This window comes from Narcine bancroftii, chromosome 10, assembly GCF_036971445.1.
Source record: "Narcine bancroftii isolate sNarBan1 chromosome 10, sNarBan1.hap1, whole genome shotgun sequence".
Lineage (NCBI taxonomy): Eukaryota > Metazoa > Chordata > Chondrichthyes > Torpediniformes > Narcinidae > Narcine > Narcine bancroftii.
In genome coordinates this window covers 48,131,977-48,151,206 of record NC_091478.1, presented here as the reverse complement: position 1 = coordinate 48,151,206, position 19,230 = coordinate 48,131,977, and the positions used below count along the sequence as shown (strand labels likewise).

The 19,230-nt window shown below is 40.3% G+C and overlaps 2 protein-coding genes across 7 annotated transcripts in view; one reads left to right on the top strand and one right to left on the bottom strand.

Annotated features, from left to right (window-relative positions):
• Positions 1-14,000, bottom strand: part of slc25a16 (solute carrier family 25 member 16) — a 174,783-nt gene extending 160,783 nt beyond the window's left edge. The window contains exon 1 of one of the 3 annotated variants that reach the window (XM_069900882.1): positions 13,911-14,000. The gene's annotated coding sequence lies outside the window, so the exon portion shown is untranslated. The remainder of the gene's footprint in view (positions 1-13,910) is intronic. The other 2 variants (XM_069900883.1, XM_069900888.1) reach the window with 2 other exon arrangements.
• A 41-nt stretch (positions 14,001-14,041) lies between these two features.
• Positions 14,042-19,230, top strand: part of dna2 (DNA replication helicase/nuclease 2) — an 89,408-nt gene continuing 84,219 nt past the window's right edge. For 3 of the 4 annotated variants that reach the window (XM_069900872.1, XM_069900873.1, XM_069900871.1), the window contains exon 1: positions 14,042-14,130. In XM_069900872.1, the coding sequence (XP_069756973.1) occupies positions 14,101-14,130 (30 nt within the window). In that variant the 5' untranslated portion in view covers positions 14,042-14,100. The remainder of the gene's footprint in view (positions 14,131-19,230) is intronic. The other variant, XM_069900875.1, reaches the window with a different exon arrangement.

The window sequence follows — 19,230 nt, the reverse complement described above, 5'->3', positions numbered from 1 at the left end:
TCAAAAACAAAAGTTCCCTATGCCTGTTCACTTTGCCTTTAATCCTGACAGGAACATACAAACTCTGCACTCTCAAAATGTTGCCTTTCAAGGCCTTCCACTTATCGAACATCCTTGCCAGAAAACAACTTAACCCAATCCACGCTTTTTAGATCCTTTCCCATTTCCTCCAATTTGGAATCTCAACCTGAGGCCCAGACCTATCCTTCTCTACAATTAACTTGAAACTCATGGCATTATGAACACTGAACTTAAAATGTCCCCTATACATACTTCTATCACCTGCCCTGTCTCATTTCCTAAAAGGAGAGCATTCCATTCTCTCCAGATGGTACCTCTATATATTGATTTAGAAAACTTTCCTGAACACATATGACAAACTCATAACCATCCAGCCCTTTTACAGTATGGGAGTCCCAGGTCAATATGTGGAAAGTTAGAATTTCCCACTATCACAACTTTATGTTTCCTGCAGCTGTCTGCTATCTCTCTACAGATTTATTCCAATTCTCGTTGACTATTGGGCAGTCTATAATACAACTCCATGAGTGTAGTCATACCTTTCCCATTCCTCACCTCCACCCATATAGCCTTAGGTGACAAGCCCTCTTGTCTGTCCTGCCTGAGCACAGCTGTGATATTTTCCCTGATGAAAAATGTTGCTCCTCCCCCTTTCATCCCTCCTGCTCCATTGTGTGTGAAACAACGGAACCCCGGAACACTGATCTGCCAGTCTTGGCAGATCACTAATGACCACAATGTCATAATTCCACGTGCCAATCCACACTCTAAGTTCATCTGCCTTTCCTATAATACTCCTTACATTGAAATAGATGCACCTGAGAAAATTTAAACTACATACAAGTCTATATTTCTGACTTTTAATGCAGCCTTCACATCATCCTTTACCTCCTCCAATCCACGATTTGCTCCTGCACTCTGATTCCCATCCCCCTGCAAATCTAGTTTAAACGAACCGGAGCAGCACTAGCAAACCTTCCCGCAAGGATATTAGTCCCCCTCCAGTTCAGATGCAAACCGTCCTGCTGGAACAGGTCCCACCTTCCCTGGAAGAGCCCATTGATCCAGAAACCTGAAGCCCTCCCTCCTGCACCATCTCTTTGGCCACGTGTTAAACTGCATTATCCTATTTCTAAACTCATTAGCACATGGCACAGGCAGCAGTCCTGAGATCACAACCCTGGAGGCCCTGTCCATGTAGGTGGCACGGTTAGCAAAGCAGTTAGCGTAACACTATTACAGTGCAGCAACTGGGGTTTGAATCCGGCTGGGCCCTCCGGTTTCCTTCTGCTATTCAAAATGTACTGAGGTTGTAGGTTAATTGGATGCAAGGCCTGTTATTGTGCATATCAACATTTTTAAAAATTTAAATTTAAAATTTAACTTAGTGCCTAACTTGCTGAACTTTCTTTGCAGGGCCTCATTAACTTTCCTACCCATGAGAGGGGATCCTGCGAAACATATACAATTATGATAGGCAAAGTTAAGATAGAGATAGGTAAGTTGTTTCCATCAGTTGGGGAAACCAGAACTAGGGGACATAGCCTCAAGATTCAGACTTGTAAATTTAGGACAGAATTGAGAAGGAACTGCCTATCCCAGAAGGTGGTGAATTCACTGCCCATTAAAGCAGTGGAGGCAATTTCAGTAAATATATTTAAGATAAGGATGGATAGATTTCTACATACAAAGAGGAGCCTATCATCAGATCAGCTATAATCTTATTGAATAGCAGTGCAGGCTCAACAGGCCAGATGGCCTTTACCTGCTCCTATTTCTTACATTCTTAATTGAGTTTTTTTGTAGAATTAATAAAAGAAGTCGATGAATGTGGCGATGTGGTGTACATGGATTTTAGTAAGGCATTTGACAAGGTCCCTCATGGTAGACTCTTTCAGAAAATCATGGAACTTTGGCTGAGTGGATTCAGAACTGATTTGTAAGCAGAAAGCATAGGCTAGTAGTAGATTAAATGAATTCTGCCTGGAAGTCAGTGACTAGTGGAGATCCACTCATGATGCAGATCATCATCTTGTCCCTGGAAGCCTACAGGACCAAGCTCACTTTTGTTCCCCTTTGTGCACACCTCAGTGAGTTCAATGCATGGCATTATGCTGAACTCTTTTTGTCTGTCAGCTTCTGTCTCTGTGCCCACTTTGACAAACAAGATTCTCCACGACCCACTGCAGACCCTTCACCTGCTTTAAACCTTCCTCCTCCTGAACACCTCATTCTGGCCTTTTGCCTGCTCTGGACCTTTATATTTCCAACTGCCACTGAGACATCAACCATCTGGACTTCACTACTCCCCTCACTCATTCCAATCTCACCCCCTCGGAACGCCTGGCCCTCCATTCTCTCCACACCACTGCGACCTCACCATCAAACCTGCAGACAAGAGTAGTGCTGGTCTAGTGCACTGACTTCTATCTGGCCAAAGCCAGACAACAGCTCTCAGACACCTCCTCTTATGTATCCTTCCAACTGGACCCCACAAAAACTCATTAAACCATCTCTGAACTCATTGCTTCTGGTCACCTCCCTGGCATGGCTTCTAACATTATTTCCCAACCTCACACTGTCTGTTTCTACCTCCTACCTAAGGTCCACAAGCCCAATTGTCCTGGCAGACCCATTGTTTCCACGAGCTCCTGCCCCACTGAACTGTATCTGCTTAACCTTGACTTAGTTTTGTCCCAAGTCCAGTCCCTCCCCATTTACAACTGCAATACTACGCTTACCCCCCCATCACTTCAACAATTTCCAGTTTCCTGAATTCAACTGCCTCATCTTCATCATGGATATCCAATAACAAAATCATTCCTCATATTGAAGGCCTCAAAGCCCTTCATTTCTTTCTCAATAGCAGTCCCAACCTGTCACCCTCCACCACCATCCTCCTCCAGCTAGCACCACCACCTTGCTCCAGCTGGCAGAACTTAATAAATTCTTTTTACCCCACTTTCACCAGGTATAAGGGGTAGCCATGGAAACCCGGTTGGGTCCCAGCTATACCTGCCTTTTTATTGTCTATGTGGAACAATCCATGCCAAAAGCCTACACAATCAAGGCCCCTCAACTTTTCATCCGCTACATCAATGACACCTTTGGTGCTGCCTCATGCAGGACGAGGTATTCTATATTAGTTCATCAGAGATGTCCTCCTTCTTCAAACAACGTGGCTTCCCCTCCACCACCATCAATTCATCCCTCACCAGGGGAGGAGTCACGTGATGGAGTAGTGGCCGGTAGGAGAATACCAGCCCTCTCCAGAAAAGAAGGAAAAAAGTAAAGAAAAAGCAAAGCCACAGACACACAAACCACAACAAATAAAAAAATAAAGGTGTGGAGAAAATGGCACCAAAGAAAGAAAAGCCAAAAACAACGGGAAGAAAAGAAGGAAAGATGTCGGAAGAGAAAGGTGAAGGCCTTACCTGCACGAAGAAGCAGGGACCTGCCGTGGAGAGAGGAGCCCACTCCCTGAGGTCAGTGGAAACCCCGAAGGGTCCCGACCCACTGAGCGCAGGACTACAAGGATGGCTCACGGAGCCAAACAGAGGTGCGCAACCGCGCATGCACGATGCGCACGACAAAGACAACACCGACGGGAGGGGGGACCAGCTGGGGAGTGGAACTCCACAGCTTGAACAGCTGAGTAAGACCCGACACCAGGGCTCCCAGCAGGAAGATACAGAAAATAACAGGAAAGAGAGGGAGGAGAGTGAAAGAAGGAAATCAGAGACACAGCAGATGACCAGCCCAGAGGAAGAGGACCAACATCAAGACACCATTAATTAAAAAAATACCCAGCAAACTGAGATAAACAACCCAACAAGAAAGTCAGAAGAGGACACAGGTCCTGGAGTGGACTCAGGAGAAGAGGAGGGAGAACATCAAGCTCTGCACAGAGAAATAGAAGATAAAGGGAATGGACTGTACATAGATAGGAAATTTTTTGAAGAATATATGGAAGCAGTAAAAGATTGGCAGACACGAGAATTTAATGGAATAAAAAGAAGAATAAAAGGTACAGAAGAAAAAAAATGAGTAGATTAGAGATGGTAATGACAGAAATAGGGAAAAGAGTAGACAAGGTGGAAGAACGAGAAACAGCCATAGAAATGGAGGTGGACGATTTAAAAAGGAAATTGGAAGAATCTGATTAAAAAGTTAAAGAAACACAGGAGTTGTTAGCTCAGAAGATGGATATAATGGAAAACTATAATAGGAGAAACAATATAACGATAGTGGGCCTTAAGGAAGATGAAGAATGCAAAGATATGAAAGAATATAAAAGAATGGATCCCCAGGGACCTAGGAATGCTAGAATTACAGGAAGGAATGGAAATAGAAAGGGCACATAGAACATTAGCCCCTAAACCACAGCCACAACAAAAACCAAGATCCATTCTAGTAAAATTCCTGAGATATATGACAAGAGAAAATATATTGGAGAAGGCAATGAAAAAATAAGAGAAGACAAAAAGCCACTGGAATACAAAGGTCAAAAAAAAATTTTCTACCCAGACATAAGTTTTGAGCTCCTGAAGAAGAGGAAGGAGTTTAACGCAGCAAAATTGATCCTATGGAAAAAAGTCTATAAATTTATGTTAAGATATCCAGCAGTGCTTAAAATAGTTATCCCGGGGCAGCAAAGCAGACTGTTCTCGGATCCGGAGAAAGCACGAGAATTTGCAGAACGCCTGCAAAACAGACAGAGAAATGAAGAGATGTAACAAGAACAAGAATGATGACAAACTACATATAAAGAAGAAGAATAAAGTATAAGTAAGAACTAAGAAGGGGAAGAAAGGGAAGAAAGGAAGTAAGGGGGGAATTAAGAGAGTGAGCTTTGTTATATGTGAAGATAAAAGTATTTTCTGGAGGGGGCTGGGTGGGGGAGAATAACAGTCACCGCAAAATCAGTTAACGTTTACGAGCGGGTTTTCAATCCAAATGAAGAGGGGAGATGTGGTTGCCTGACAAGGAACAAAGGGCAACTCAGAGAAGGGGGGGGGGACTTTTGGGGTTAAGGGAATTTTAGATGTGGAAATATTTTATGTTTTGGAAGTGTTGTCTTCCAGTGTGTTAAAAAAAAAACAGAAATGGATAAGGAGGGAAGGTGGTGATGAGGAAGAGGAAAGGATAGATAAACAAAGTATGAAATGGCCATGTTGAACGATATGACTTTAAATATTAACGGAATATATAACCAAATCAAAAGGAAGAGGCTGTTAAATTTACTGAAGAAAGAAAAATTTGATATAGCATTCATGCAAGAAACACATCTAACTGAAGTGGAACACAAGAAATTAAGGAGAGATTGGGTAGCATCATATAATTCAAAAGCTCGAGGTGTAGCTATATTAATTAGTAAAAATGTACCAATCAAAATAGAGGAGGAAATAATAGATCCAGCAGGGAGGTATGTAATGATAAAGTGTCAGATATATTCAGAATTTTGGAATTTGCTCAATATATATGCACCTAATGAAGAGGATCAAAAGTTTATGCAAGATATTTTTTTGAAGATTATAGATACACAAGGAAATAGGAGGGGATTTTAACCTTAATTTGGATCCAATGTTGGATAAAACTGGACAAAAGACTAGTAAAAAAAAATAAACTGGTCAAATTTATGGTTAAATCAATGCAGGAAATGAAACGTATGGATATATAGAGGAGGCAGCACCCAAGAGAGAAGGAATACTCATATTATTCAAAAAGGCATAAAACATACTCAAGGATTGATATGTTTTTGTTATCGGCCCATATTCAAGGGAGAGTTAGTAAAACTGAATAAAAAGCTAGACTACTATCTGATCATTCAACCCTGTTATTAGCAATAGAACAGGAGGACATCCCACCAAACTCCATGCTACTTAAAAGGCAGGAATTTAGAGAGTTTATTGAACGCCAAATTAAAACATATTTTGAAATCAACACAGGATCAGTGAAAGATAAATTTATATTATGGGACACAATGAAAGCCTTCATTAGAGGGCAGATAATAAGCTATGTAACTAAGATGAAAAAGGACTACAATCAGAAATAGAGCAGTTGGAAAGGGAGATAGTAAGTACAGAAAAGGAATTAGTAAAAAGGGATGATATAATGAAAAAGAAAGAATTGGTGAACAAAAAAAATACGAAACATTACAAACATATAAAGTGGAGAAGAACATAATGAAAATAAAGCAAAAGTATTACGAACTAGGAGAAAAAACACATCAAATATTAGCCTGGCAACTTAAAACAGAACAAACTAAAAGAACTGTATTGGCATCAAGGAAAAAGGACAAACAAATTACATATAACCCAATAGAGATTAATGAGAACTTTGTGAACAATTATACCAAACTGAGAACGAGGGGAAGGATGATAAAATAGAAGAGTTTTTAGTTAAAATTGAACTGCCGAAATTGCAAGAAGAGGAACAAAACAAAGTGATAAAACCATTTGAAATAGAGGAAGTACAGGATATATTAAAAAAGCTGCCGAACAAAAAAACACCTGGAGAGGATGGATTCCCAATAGAATTCTATAAAACATTTAAAGAGTTATTAATTCCTCCTCTCCTGGAAGTAATGAACCAGGTAGAAGAAACACAAAACTTGCCAGATTCATATAAGACAGAAATAATTACCGTAATACCAAAGACAGGGAAGGATCCATTAACACCAGCATCATATAGACCAATATCTCCACTTAATTCAGATTATAATAGCAAAATTATTAGCATACAGATTGGCTGATTGTGTACCAAAAATAGTAAAACTAGATCAAACTGGATTTATTAAGAAAAGACAAACAGCGGACAATGTCTGTTAATTTATTAATCTAATTCATGAAGTTCAAGGAAATAAGAAGCCAACAGTGGCTGTTGCTTTAGATGCAGAAAAAGCCTTTGACAGAGTTGAATGGAATTATTCATTTAAAATATTACAGAGGTTCAATCTACCAGAAAAATATATTAATTGGATTAAAGCATCATACAATGGACCATTGGTGAAGGTAACAGTAAATGGATATGTATCGAACCAATTTAAATTAAGTAGGTCAACTAGACAGGGATGTCCATTATCCCCCTCACTGTTCGCTTTAGCAATAGAACCATTAGAAGAACTAATAAGAATAGAAAATAAAATAAAAGGGATAAAAATAAAGGAGAAGGAGTATAAAATCAGTTTATTTGCAGATGACATCATAGTATTCTTAACAGAACCAGAAATATCAATAAAAGAATTACATAAAAAATTGAAGGAGTATGGAAAAATATCGGGGTACAAGATCAACGCAAATAAAAGTGAAGAGATGCAAACGAGTAATGCAGATTATACAGAATTTAAAAAAGAATCACCATTTAAGTGGCAAACACAAGCAATCCGATACCTAGGTATTAGGTTAGATAATAAGTTAAGCCATCTGTACAAATTAAATTATCAGCCACTAATAAAGAAATTGCAGGAAGACTTCGAACATTGGAAAGAATTACCACTAATGTTGATAGGGAGGGTAAATTGCATTAAAATGAATGTCTTCCCAAGGATACAATACTTATTTCAATCGTTACCAACTCGCTTAACAGAGAAATTCTTTAATGAACTGATGAGAATAATAAGGAAATTCTTGTGGAAAGGGGGGGAAACTGAGGATCGCATTAGATAAATTAACAGAGAGGTACAACCAAGGTGGTTTGCAATTACTATAGAGCAGCACAAATAAGGTATTTATCAGATTTTTATTAGACAAGGGAAAAACCAGACTGGACTAAGATAGAACTAGATAAAATAGGGGAGAAGGTACAGGAATATATATTTTATAAGTGGGATGAAAAACTGGTGCAATATAAAAGCTCACCAGTACTGCATCATTTACTCAATATATGGAAGAAGATTTACTTAGAAAGGAAAAAAACGAATTATCAAATACCAAAATTACTACTGACGCAAAATCCACTAATTCCTTTTACAATAGATAACGTTTCCTTTAAAGAATGGGAGAGAAAAGGAATCAAAAGAATAGAAAATTGTTTTTTGGGAAATAATTTATTAACATTTGGACAGTTGAACTACAAATATGGAATAACTCATGGTACAATGTTTGCATATCATCAATTGAAAGCTTATTTAAAGGATAAAGTGGGAAACAGACTGAGATTACCAGAAGGAAGCAGCTTTGAATATATGATTACAGACACAATGATAATTAAAAGATTTATAACGAACATGTACATTAAGCTGCAAGATAAGGAAAATGATGAAATAAGCTATAAACCCAAACAAAAGTGGGAAAAGGATTTAAACATAAAGATAAAAAATGAAACATGGGAAAAGTTATGTTCTGGAATTATGAAGAATATAATAAACACAAGGTTACACATGATACAGTATAATTGGTTACACAGATTATATATCACGCCCCAAAAGTTAAAAAAAAATGGTATCCAACATTATCAGATAGATGTTTTGCTGTAAAAAGGACATGCAATTTGGGCATGTGAGAAAGTGGAAATATTTTGGGAAGATCTAAATCAGATATTAAATAAAATCACAAAAAATAACAGACCAAAAAATCCGGAGATCTTTCTTCTAAGTAATATAAGAAGTAAGGAATTAGGCCTCAAACTGGATAAAGCGCAAATAAGATTTATTATGATAGCATTAACAGTAACAAAAAAATGTATAATGTCAACTTGGAAAATGAAAGAGAGCCTGAGAATACAGCAATGGCACATGGAAATGAATAAATGTATTCCATTGGAAAAAATAACATATAATTTAAAAAATAAAATCACATTATTTGAAAAAAATTGGGCACCATAAATGGAACATAACAGAGAGGGCTTGCCACACACCTTCACCCCCTAAAATGATAAGAAGACAAAACGATTTGATCCAGTGTGTAAAAGTAGATGACACATTTTTCTTGTTTATTTTTCATTGTGTGATGACATTGTTTAATGGTTTTATTGTATTGTATATTTTGAATATTTATTGGTTTTTGGAGGGGGTGGGAAGTGGGGAGGGAAGGTAGGGGGGAAAAAAGGAAGAAAATGCCACTGTGTATATCTAATAAGAAATGTTTGTATATATTTTGGTTGATATGGTTAACAGTGTGAAAAATTTAAAAATTTTTTTTTAAAGTTTGCAAATAATACAAAGATGGAGATGCTGTGAAAAATGCAAAAAGTTGTCATAGGTAACAACAGGATGTAGAGTTGGGCAGAAAAATGGCAGATAGATAAGTGTCAAAAGACGCATTTTGGATGGTGGTTCGATGGTGGTTAATAGCAGAATTCTTAACAGTGTGGAAAATCAGAGGGAATTGAGGAACCTTGGAGTCCAAATCCATAGATCTCTCAGGTTGATTGGGTTTTTAAGAAGGCTTATGGTATGCTGGCCTTCATTTTTCAAGGGATTGAGTTCAAGATTCATTAGGTAATTTTGCAGCTTGAATAATCTCTGGTTAGACCATATTTAGAATATTATGTTCAGATCTGGTTGCCGCATCACAGGAATAACGTGGAAACTTTGGAGAGGGTGCAGAGGAGATTTACCAGGCTGTGGCCTGAATGTGTGAAGGAGCTAGGAATTTTCTTTTTGGAGCGAAGATGGATGAGAGGTGACTTAATAGAGTATGAGAGGCATAGATAAAGTGGAGATCCATAACCAGGGGTGTCAGAAGCAAACACCAGAAAGCATATGTGTAAGCTGAGGGGAGAAGAGTTTTGGGAGAGATGTCGGGGATAAGTTTTATTTTACACAGAGAGTAGTGAATCCATTGCCAATGGTGGACGCTGGTTCAATAGGAGCATTTAATAGACACCAACACAAGCATATAGATGCAAGGAAAATAGAGGATCATATTGTACAGTTACAGTTAGAAATCTGGTGTTACCATTACTGGAGGAAGAAGAAGATATGATATGTCATAGTATGGAGGATGATGAAACAGTAGCTCCACAAGAAGTAAGGAGATCCGGTCGTGTACCAAAACCTCCCAATCGATATGGATGGGAATAATCCTGTAAAGTGTTGTTTGATACCTCTAGTGTTTTTGTTAGGAGGGAAGAATGTAATATGACAAAGTTATTCATAATTGTTTTCCACTCCTCTTTAGGAATTTACAATTTAGAATGTGCCCTTTTTTTGAATTCCAACTGTACGATTAAGTTGAGTAAAGCTTGGAAAGCACCACCAAGTTTTTCCATTCTCACAACAAAAAGCATCTGGAGACAAAAAGTCAGCAAGCTTTGGGCCACTGGCAAAACATGTCACAGAGAGACTCAGAGATTCCAACAGTTGGGACAAAAAGGCTACTATTCTGGAGGAAGTAAATCCAAGATCCTACACTGTCAGAATAGAGGATGGTCAAATACTGAGAAGGAATCGAAAGAGCCTGCTGAAATTGCAAGAGACACTGCAGGAACAGACAAATGTAGAAGATCCAGTGTGCACAGCAAGAGGAAACACAACCAGTGCTCAACAATAGTGGACCAGCAGAGCCAACACAAGCACTTGCATTAAGAAGATGTAATCTGGTACTAGGTTTAATACTCTGGTGAAAATACATTCTCAACAGATGGCTTAGTTTGGAGCTTTTAAGCTTGAAGTGAGAGATAAATTTAATTTGTGTGAAGAAGATATAGACGAAATACGGGATCAAGTTTTTGATGTGACCAAAATGGTCGAAGACTTACAAACTCAAAATAAAAATTTGGTGATAAAGATTGATTATTTGGAAAACCAATCCAGACGGAACAATATAAAGATTATTGGTTTGCCGGAAGGTATGGAGGGACCAGACCCAAGAAAATTTTTTACTGAATGGATTCCGCAGGTGCTGGGTCAAGAACATTTCCTGGAAGGTATAATACTGGAACGTGCTCACAGAGCCTTGCGTAGAAGACCTATTTCAGGTCAAAGTCCAAGACCTGATTTGGTTCGTTGCTTGAATTATTACGACAGAGAAATAATTTTACGAGTGGCTATTAGAAATGCACAACAGAGAAAATCACCCTTGATGATTCAAAATAATCGAGTTTTCTTCTATGCGGATTTGAGTCAAGAAGTTATGTTCCAACGACGGGAATTCAATCCTGCTAAAGAGTTGTTGTGGAAGAAAGGTTACAAGGCAACCTTTAGATATCCAGCTGTTTTGAAGGTTTTTCAAGATGGTTACCAACCAAAGTTCTTTGATTCTCCAAAGGAAGCTATAGCATTTGCTCAAGAGCTGCCAATTACTCAGTTTCAACAGAGACATAGTCCGCCGCGATCTCTAAGGAGACAAGAGATGGAAGAAAAGAGCCGTGCTCCAAGAAGGAATGGTTGTAATGGTGACTCGGCAGTTGGAGCTGATTAAAAGAAGAGTTGTCCTTTTTTTTCTAATGTTTTTTTTTAAAAAAAGGGATATTAAATAAATGTTAGTTTAAGATGAAGTGAGAGTTGGGGGAGAGAACTGGATAGGCACTATTTCCTGAAAGTCATCTGCTACGTGTGAGTTATCTCACACCCATTTTTTTTTTGGGAGTTACCACATTGCGCGGTTTAGACGGGAGGGGGTATTTTTAACTTCCTACCCGTTTTTTTCCCCCTTTTTTTGTATTATTAGATTAAAGAGTGAAGGGTTTTTTTTGTTTAAATATAAAAAAAAGCATAAGAAAGTATTTGATTGTTTAAAAAAACTAAAAATTGATGTGGTTTTTTTTGTAAAGTTTATTCAGTAGATAAGGAATATCTGAAATTTAAATGTGAATGGGATGGATAAGTTTTTTTTTATTTTTTCTTTAACTTTAAGGTGAAAGGAGTGGTAATTCTGGTGTATATTATTTTGCTATTTTAGTTATAGAACAAAGGGAATAATGGTGAAAGTTATAAATTGAATTGTACAATTCTTAATGAGGTTTGAATTTGTTTGTGGTTTATGCTCCATTTGTTGAAGATATACATTTCGTTGTAGATGTGTTTTTATTATTTGGATATCTGAATTTTAAAGTAATGATTGGGGATATTTAAATGTGGTATTGGAGCTTTTATTGGATAACTATTCAAGAGTAAAAGGGAAAAATGGTGGAAGAGTACTAAAATTGAATTGTACAATGCTTAATGAGGTTTGAATTTTGTTTTAAGATGGTGGGGTTTATGTGACTAATATGATGATAGATGTGAAGTTAGTTGATATTTGGTGAAGGTTTATCTCTATAGAGAAAGTTTTTTTTCATTTTTTTTCATGCTACAATTTTTTTTAAGAATTGATTATTGTTTAAGAATTTTTGATAGATAATGTTACTAACTTTAATTTTTTATATTAAGTTTGAGTTAAATATATGTTTAATCTTAATTCCGTTTGTTAAATATATACATTTAAGTTTGATTTAAATATGTTTTTTTAAGTCTGATATTAATTACTTTTAATTACTTTTCTTTTTGTTAGTATTTTAATCGGTTATGTTTTTGTTTTTTTTGTAAGTGGGTTTTTTTCTCACATATATTATTAACTTTATTAATTCTTCACTCTTTATTTTGGGGGAAAGGGGGGGTTGGACTAATTTGAGTTGGGTTATTAATGTGTAATAATTATTGGGGAGGGTATAGTTTATTTAGATTACTGATACTGCATTGTAATTTTATTATTTTATTCTTATTTTTTTAATGTAATCCTATATGTTATTCATGTTATAAAATCTTAAATAAAGTTTTAAAAAAAGATGTAATCAAAGCACCTGACAGACTGAATCTCTAAAAGAAAAAGAATTGCACACTTAAAAAGTTTGTTCTTTGATGTTGTGCTTACGTTTGAGTTGAACTTTAAATTGAAATGTTGTTAAACATCTCAAGTCAAGGGAATGTAGTGATAGAGTGCTAGTGATCCTCCTGACCACGAGAGAGAGAGTTAGAGACTAATTTCTTTGAGCTCGACTGGATTCAAGATGGATGTCTCTACATGGAAATGAGTATAGTTAATAAAGTATAGTGGTTTCAAAAGAACCCAAGTTTCTTTATTACGATAAAAGAAACATCACCAGGGATGGCCAAACCACGACATGTGGCTCTTTGACATATAATGTGCAGTTCGTGGAAATATGTTGGCTGAGACAGGAATCATACGAGGCAGTGTCCACAATGATAGTTTTTAATGCGTGACAATTTTGAGCGAGTGTCGCTGTGTTGCTGGTAGTAGAATTAGTGGAGTGTTAGTGTGACCCAGGCCTCCTGACACCCCAAATGAAAGTTACCACCTGGTCCCAGCGACCCCGCCCATCCAAGCTTCTGACGCCCAGGCCACAGACTCCCCCCGAGGCCCCAATACCTGCCCACCGGAGCTCCCGACGCCCCTGCCGCCCTCACACTGTACCCTGGTAATGAAGTTCGTGAAGTCGAAGTATCGTGCAAGCCTTACAAATCATCTGCTGACAGAGCTAACTCACAGCCTTGACCACATAATCAGCTGGTTTTCAACCCAGATGGAGGCTGACAATAATCAGACAGGAATATGAAAATATTTGACATGCATATGTGCATTTTTAGATGATTGAAACGACTATAAATTAGCAATTTAAAAACTATATACATGAATAAATATTATTACACACATGTATTTCTTAATATTTATATAATTTTTCGTGATAAAATGTCCATGTAAGCGTAAAACATGTAATAAATTCTCAGATAGGCTGCCCAGTCTTTTCCTTTCTTTGACGATTTCAGTTTGAGATGAGAACATTTTCGTTAATTGTGTGTAATGCAGTGTTATACGATGTCAAGAAGTGATATTTTTCCCTTTTTTATGTTTACGTATAATAATATTGATAGAAAAGGAAAGAGTACACTTGCCAGCACATGCCGGTATGGCGACCTCACACACGTAAAGTTGACGCTACGTACTTACATTAAGTAGGTGAGGCCGCCGCGGGACAACTCGCCGAGTTCCCACCTGCTGCCGCGCTGTTTCCTGGGCAACCGGAAGCGCCAGTGACGTCACCCAAGCCGTTTAATCCTATTGGCAGGCATGTCGTGACGTCACAGGCTGAGCGGCGGCGCATTAAGGGTTGGTGTGGGATTGGCGGGCTTTGGTCATTATGCGGAGGAGCATGTCGCGCTCTGTTGCTGTGAGTATCCATGCCTGATGGTGGGGGGGGGCGACCTCTTTCTCCACACACACACCACCTCCCCCTCGGCCGGGGGCGACCCTCTTCATTACACCCACCCCCCGCCGGCGGCGACTCTCCACTACACTCACCCACCACCCCCCCCCCCAGCTAGGGGTGATCCCCTTTTCTAAACCCCCCCTCCCCCGGGACGACCTCCTTCCACGAACACACGCACACCCACCCTGGAGGTGACCCCTTTTACTAACCCCTTGCAAAGGGCGACCCCCTGCACCTTCCCCCTTTGCCCTTTGTGTGATCCCCTTCTTCGCTCCTCTGCTGGGATGTGTCACCCCTCTCCCCCCTTCTCACCCTGTGCCGATGTGACCCCTTTCTCCACCCCCTTTCCTGAGCGTCTCCACCACTAGGTTACCCTAATGGTTGTGCTATCACACTATCCATCTGAGACTCATTTTTCAAAACAATATTTATTTTTATAGATATAGTACTTGCCATTTATATGGGTTTTTTGGATGTGCGTTATGTCTGATTGTGTGTCTGCATGTTTTGCACCAAGGACTGGAAAACGTTGTTTTGTCAGGTTGTACTTGTGAAACGACTATAAATTAGCAATTTAAAAACTATATACATGAATAAATATTATTACACACATGTATTTCTTAATATTTATATAATTTTTCGTGATAAAATGTCCATGTAAGTGTAAAAAAATCTCTTGGTGCCTGCCACATTGACCACCGCCAGTGGGCTGATATCGCCTCAAACCGTGCATCTTGGCGCCTCACAGTTTGGCGGGCAGCAACCTCCTTTGAAGAAGACCGCAGAGCCCACCTCACTGACAAAAGACAAAGGAGGAAAAACCCAACACCCAACCCCAACCAACCAATTTTCCCCTGCAGCCGCTGCAACCGTGTCTGCCTGTCCCGCATCGGACTTGTCAGCCACAAACGAGCCTGCAGCTGACGTGGACTTTTTACCCCCTCCATAAATCTTCGTCCGCGAAGCCAAGCCAAAGAAAGAACTTGTGCAAACAGATGTCAATAAACTTGACTTAATACAATCCTTTCTTCCTGCCCTATGTTTTAACCCCTAGATTCCAACTGTTGGAATCTAGGGGTTAAAACACCTACAAACTAAAAACTTCTCTCAATACATCCACAATCACCTTTCACTGAGACTCCAAACATCAACTGTCTGTTGAGACTGCCTGCATTTTTGTGCATTGTTCTAGTTCTCCAGTATCTGCAGACTCCTTGTTTACCTTTATACTCAGATGTTCTCTCTTTGTGACCAGAACCTGCAAGGCAGTCTTTTTCTACTGGTGCCCTCACTCATATCCTACAGGCTCTCAAGATCCAAATCCTCCCACCCAGTCACCACAAACTAGCCAGCAGGCCCTTCAAATTCTGTGCCCCTCTTGTCAGATCACCTGAAATGGCCTTTTTCCCCTACACACCCAAGTACTGATTAGTTTTCCCTGCTGTACTGTATTTAATTTCCCAAATTGCTCCTGCCCTTAGTAAGCCCATTGAACCCAAAAGCATGACATTTTCTTCTGATCTATGTCGCCGAGAATATTCTCCCAGAATCACAGTGCGGCTTTCGCGCAAACAGAGGAACCACTGACATGGTCTTTGCCCTCAGACAGCTCCAAGAAAAGTGCAGAGAACAAAACAAAGGACTCTACATCACCTTTGTTGACCTCACCAAAGCCTTCGACACCGTGAGCAGGAAAGGGCTTTGGCAAATACTAGAGCGCATCGGATGTCCCCCAAAGTTCCTCAACATGATTATCCAACTGCACGAAAACCAACAAGGTCGGGTCAGATACAGCAATGAGCTCTCTGAACCCTTCTCCATTAACAATGGCGTGAAGCAAGGCTGTGTTCTCGCACCAACCCTCTTTTCAATCTTCTTCAGCATGATGCTGAACCAAGCCATGAAAGAACCCAACAATGAAGACGCTGTTTACATCCGGTACCGCACGGATGGCAGTCTCTTCAATCTGAGGCGCCTGCAAGCTCACACCAAGACACAAGAGAAACTTGTCCGTGAACTACTCTTTGCAGATGATGCCGCTTTAGTTGCCCATTCAGAGCCAGCTCTTCAGCGCTTGACGTCCTGCTTTGCGGAAACTGCCAAAATGTTTGGCCTGGAAGTCAGCCTGAAGAAAACTGAGGTCCTCCATCAGCCAGCTCCCCACCATGATTACCAGCCCCCCAACATCTCCATCAGGCACACAAAACTCAAAACGGTCAACCAGTTTACCTATCTCGGCTGCACCATTTCATCAGATGCAAGGATCGACAATGAGATAGACAACAGACTCGCCAAGGCAAATAGCGCCTTTGGAAGACTACACAAAAGAGTCTGGAAAAACAACCAACTGAAAAACCTCACAAAGATAAGCGTATACAGAGACGTTGTCATACCCACACTCCTGTTCGGCTCCGAATCATGGGTCCTCTACCGGCACCACCTACGGCTCCTAGAACGCTTCCACCAGCGTTGTCTCCGCTCCATCCTCAACATCCATTGGAGCGCTTACACCCCTAACGTCGAAGTACTCGAGATGGCAGAGGTCGACAGCATCGAGTCCACGCTGCTGAAGATCCAGCTGCGCTGGGTGGGTCACGTCTCCAGAATGGAGGACCATCGCCTTCCCAAGATCGTGTTATATGGCGAGCTCTCCACTGGCCACCGTGACAGAGGTGCACCAAAGAAAAGGTACAAGGACTGCCTAAAGAAATCTCTTGGTGCCTGCCACATTGACCACCGCCAGTGGGCTGATAACGCCTCAAACCGTGCATCTTGGCGCCTCACAGTTTGGCGGGCTGCAACCTCCTTTGAAGAAGACCGCAGAGCCCACCTCACTGACAAAAGGCAAAGGAGGAAAAACCCAACACCCAACCCCAACCAACAAATTTTCCCTTGCAACCGCTGCAATCGTGTCTGCCTGTCCCGCATCAGACTTGTCAGCCACAAACGAGCCTGCAGCTGACGTGGACTTTTTACCCCCTCCATAAATCTTCGTCCGCGAAACCAAGCCAAAGAAAAGAAGATATCCCAATGTTGTTCTGGCAGATGCTACTCTCCCAAATTCTGCTGCTGTATGCATTTGACCCTCCTATTCCACCCATTTCCCCCCACATAGGATTCCCACAATTGTCCATCTTTCACATTTCCTTCAAACTCTGCTTCTTCTCAGCAGTCTCTGAGAATGGGCCCCCTCCCCACTTTTTCAATCTCTTGAGATTCTAAATTGGAGAAAGACCAATTTTGAAGAAATGAGAAAAGATCTAGAGTGCATAGATTGGGATGTTATTTATGGGCAAGGATGTGCAAGATAAGTGGAGGACCTTCAAAGGTGAAATTTTGAGTGTAGAGAATTTGTATATTCCTGTCAGGGTTAAAAGGCAAGGATAGCAGGCATAGGGAACCTTGGTTTTCTAGGGATCTGGTTTAGAAGAAGACAGGAGGCAACATGGAGTAAATGAGGTACCTGAGGAGTATTAAAAAAAATGCAATAAAAACCTCAAGAAATAAATCAGGACGGGTGAAAGAAGACATGAGGTTGGTTTGGCAGATTTTTTCTTTGGCTTGGCTTCGCGGACGAAGATTTATGGAGGGGGTAAAAAGTCCACGTCAGCTGCAGGCTCGTTTGTGGCTGACAAGTCCGATACGGGACAGGCAGACACGGTTGTAGCGGTTGCAGGGGAAAATTGGTTGGTTGGGGTTGGGTGTTGGGTTTTTCCTCCTTTGCCTTTTGTCAGTGAGGTGGGCTCTGCGGTCTTCTTCAAAGGAGGTTGCTGCCCGCCAAACTGTGAGGCGCCAAGATGCACGGTTTGAGGCGTTATCAGCCCACTGGCGGTGGTCAATGTGGCAGGCACCAAGAGATTTCTTTAGGCAGTCCTTGTACCTTTTCTTTGGTGCACCTCTGTCACGGTGGCCAGTGGAGAGCTCGCCATATAACACGATCTTGGGAAGGCGATGGTCCTCCATTCTGGAGACGTGACCCATCCAGCGCAGCTTACATGAAGGGAAATCATAAAGTTTTCTATAGGTGTATTAAGGGCAAAATTGGTCCCATTGAAGATCAGAGTGGTCGGCTTTGTATGGAGCCAAAGAAATGGGGGAGATCTTAAATGTTATTGTTTCATCAGTATTCATTCAGGAAATGGACACAGAGTCGTGGGAAGTAAAGAAAACAAACAGTGAGGTCATGGAACCTATACAGATTAAAGAGAATGAAATGCTTACTGTCTTAAAGCAAATAAATCCCCAGCCTGACAAGATATTCCCTCAGACCTTGAGGAAGACTAGTCTAGAAATTGCAGGGTCTTTGGCAGAAATATTTAAAATGTACTTAGCCACAGGTGAGGTGCTGGAGGATTGGAGGGTGGCTCACTTTATTATGTTGTTTAAAAAGGGCTCCAAAAGTAACCCTGGAAATTATAAGCCAGTGGGCCTGACATCAGTAGTTGGTAAATTACTGGAAGGTGTTGAAAGAGATCAGATGTACAATTATTCGACTGGCCAAAATCCAATTAGGGATAGTCAACATGGCTTTATGTATTGTAGGTCATGTTTAACCAATCTTAGAGTTTTTTTTGAGGACGTTACCAGGAAAGGTGTCAAAGGAAAAGCTGTAGATGTTGTCTACATGGACTTTAGTAAGGCCTTTGACAAGGTCCCACATGGGAGGTTAGTCAGGAAGGTTCAGACACTCGATATTCATGGTAAAGTAGTGAACTGAATTTGACAATGGCTGGATGGGAGAAGCCATAGAGTAGTGGTGGATGACTATTGATTCTCAGACTGGAGGCCTGTGACTAGTGGTGTGCCACAGGAATTGGTACAGGGACCAGTGTTGTTTATCATCTATTTCAATGATCTGGATGATAATGTGGTAAATTGGACCAGAAAGTTTGTAGATGACACAAAGATTGGAGATGCTGTGGACAGCGAAGGTTTTCAAAGGTTACAGAGGGATCTGGACTAGCTGGAAAAATGGGTTGAAAAATGGCAGTTGGCATTTAATGCAGGCAAGTGGAGGTATTGTATTTTGGAAGGCAAACCAAGAAAGGACATCCCAAGTAA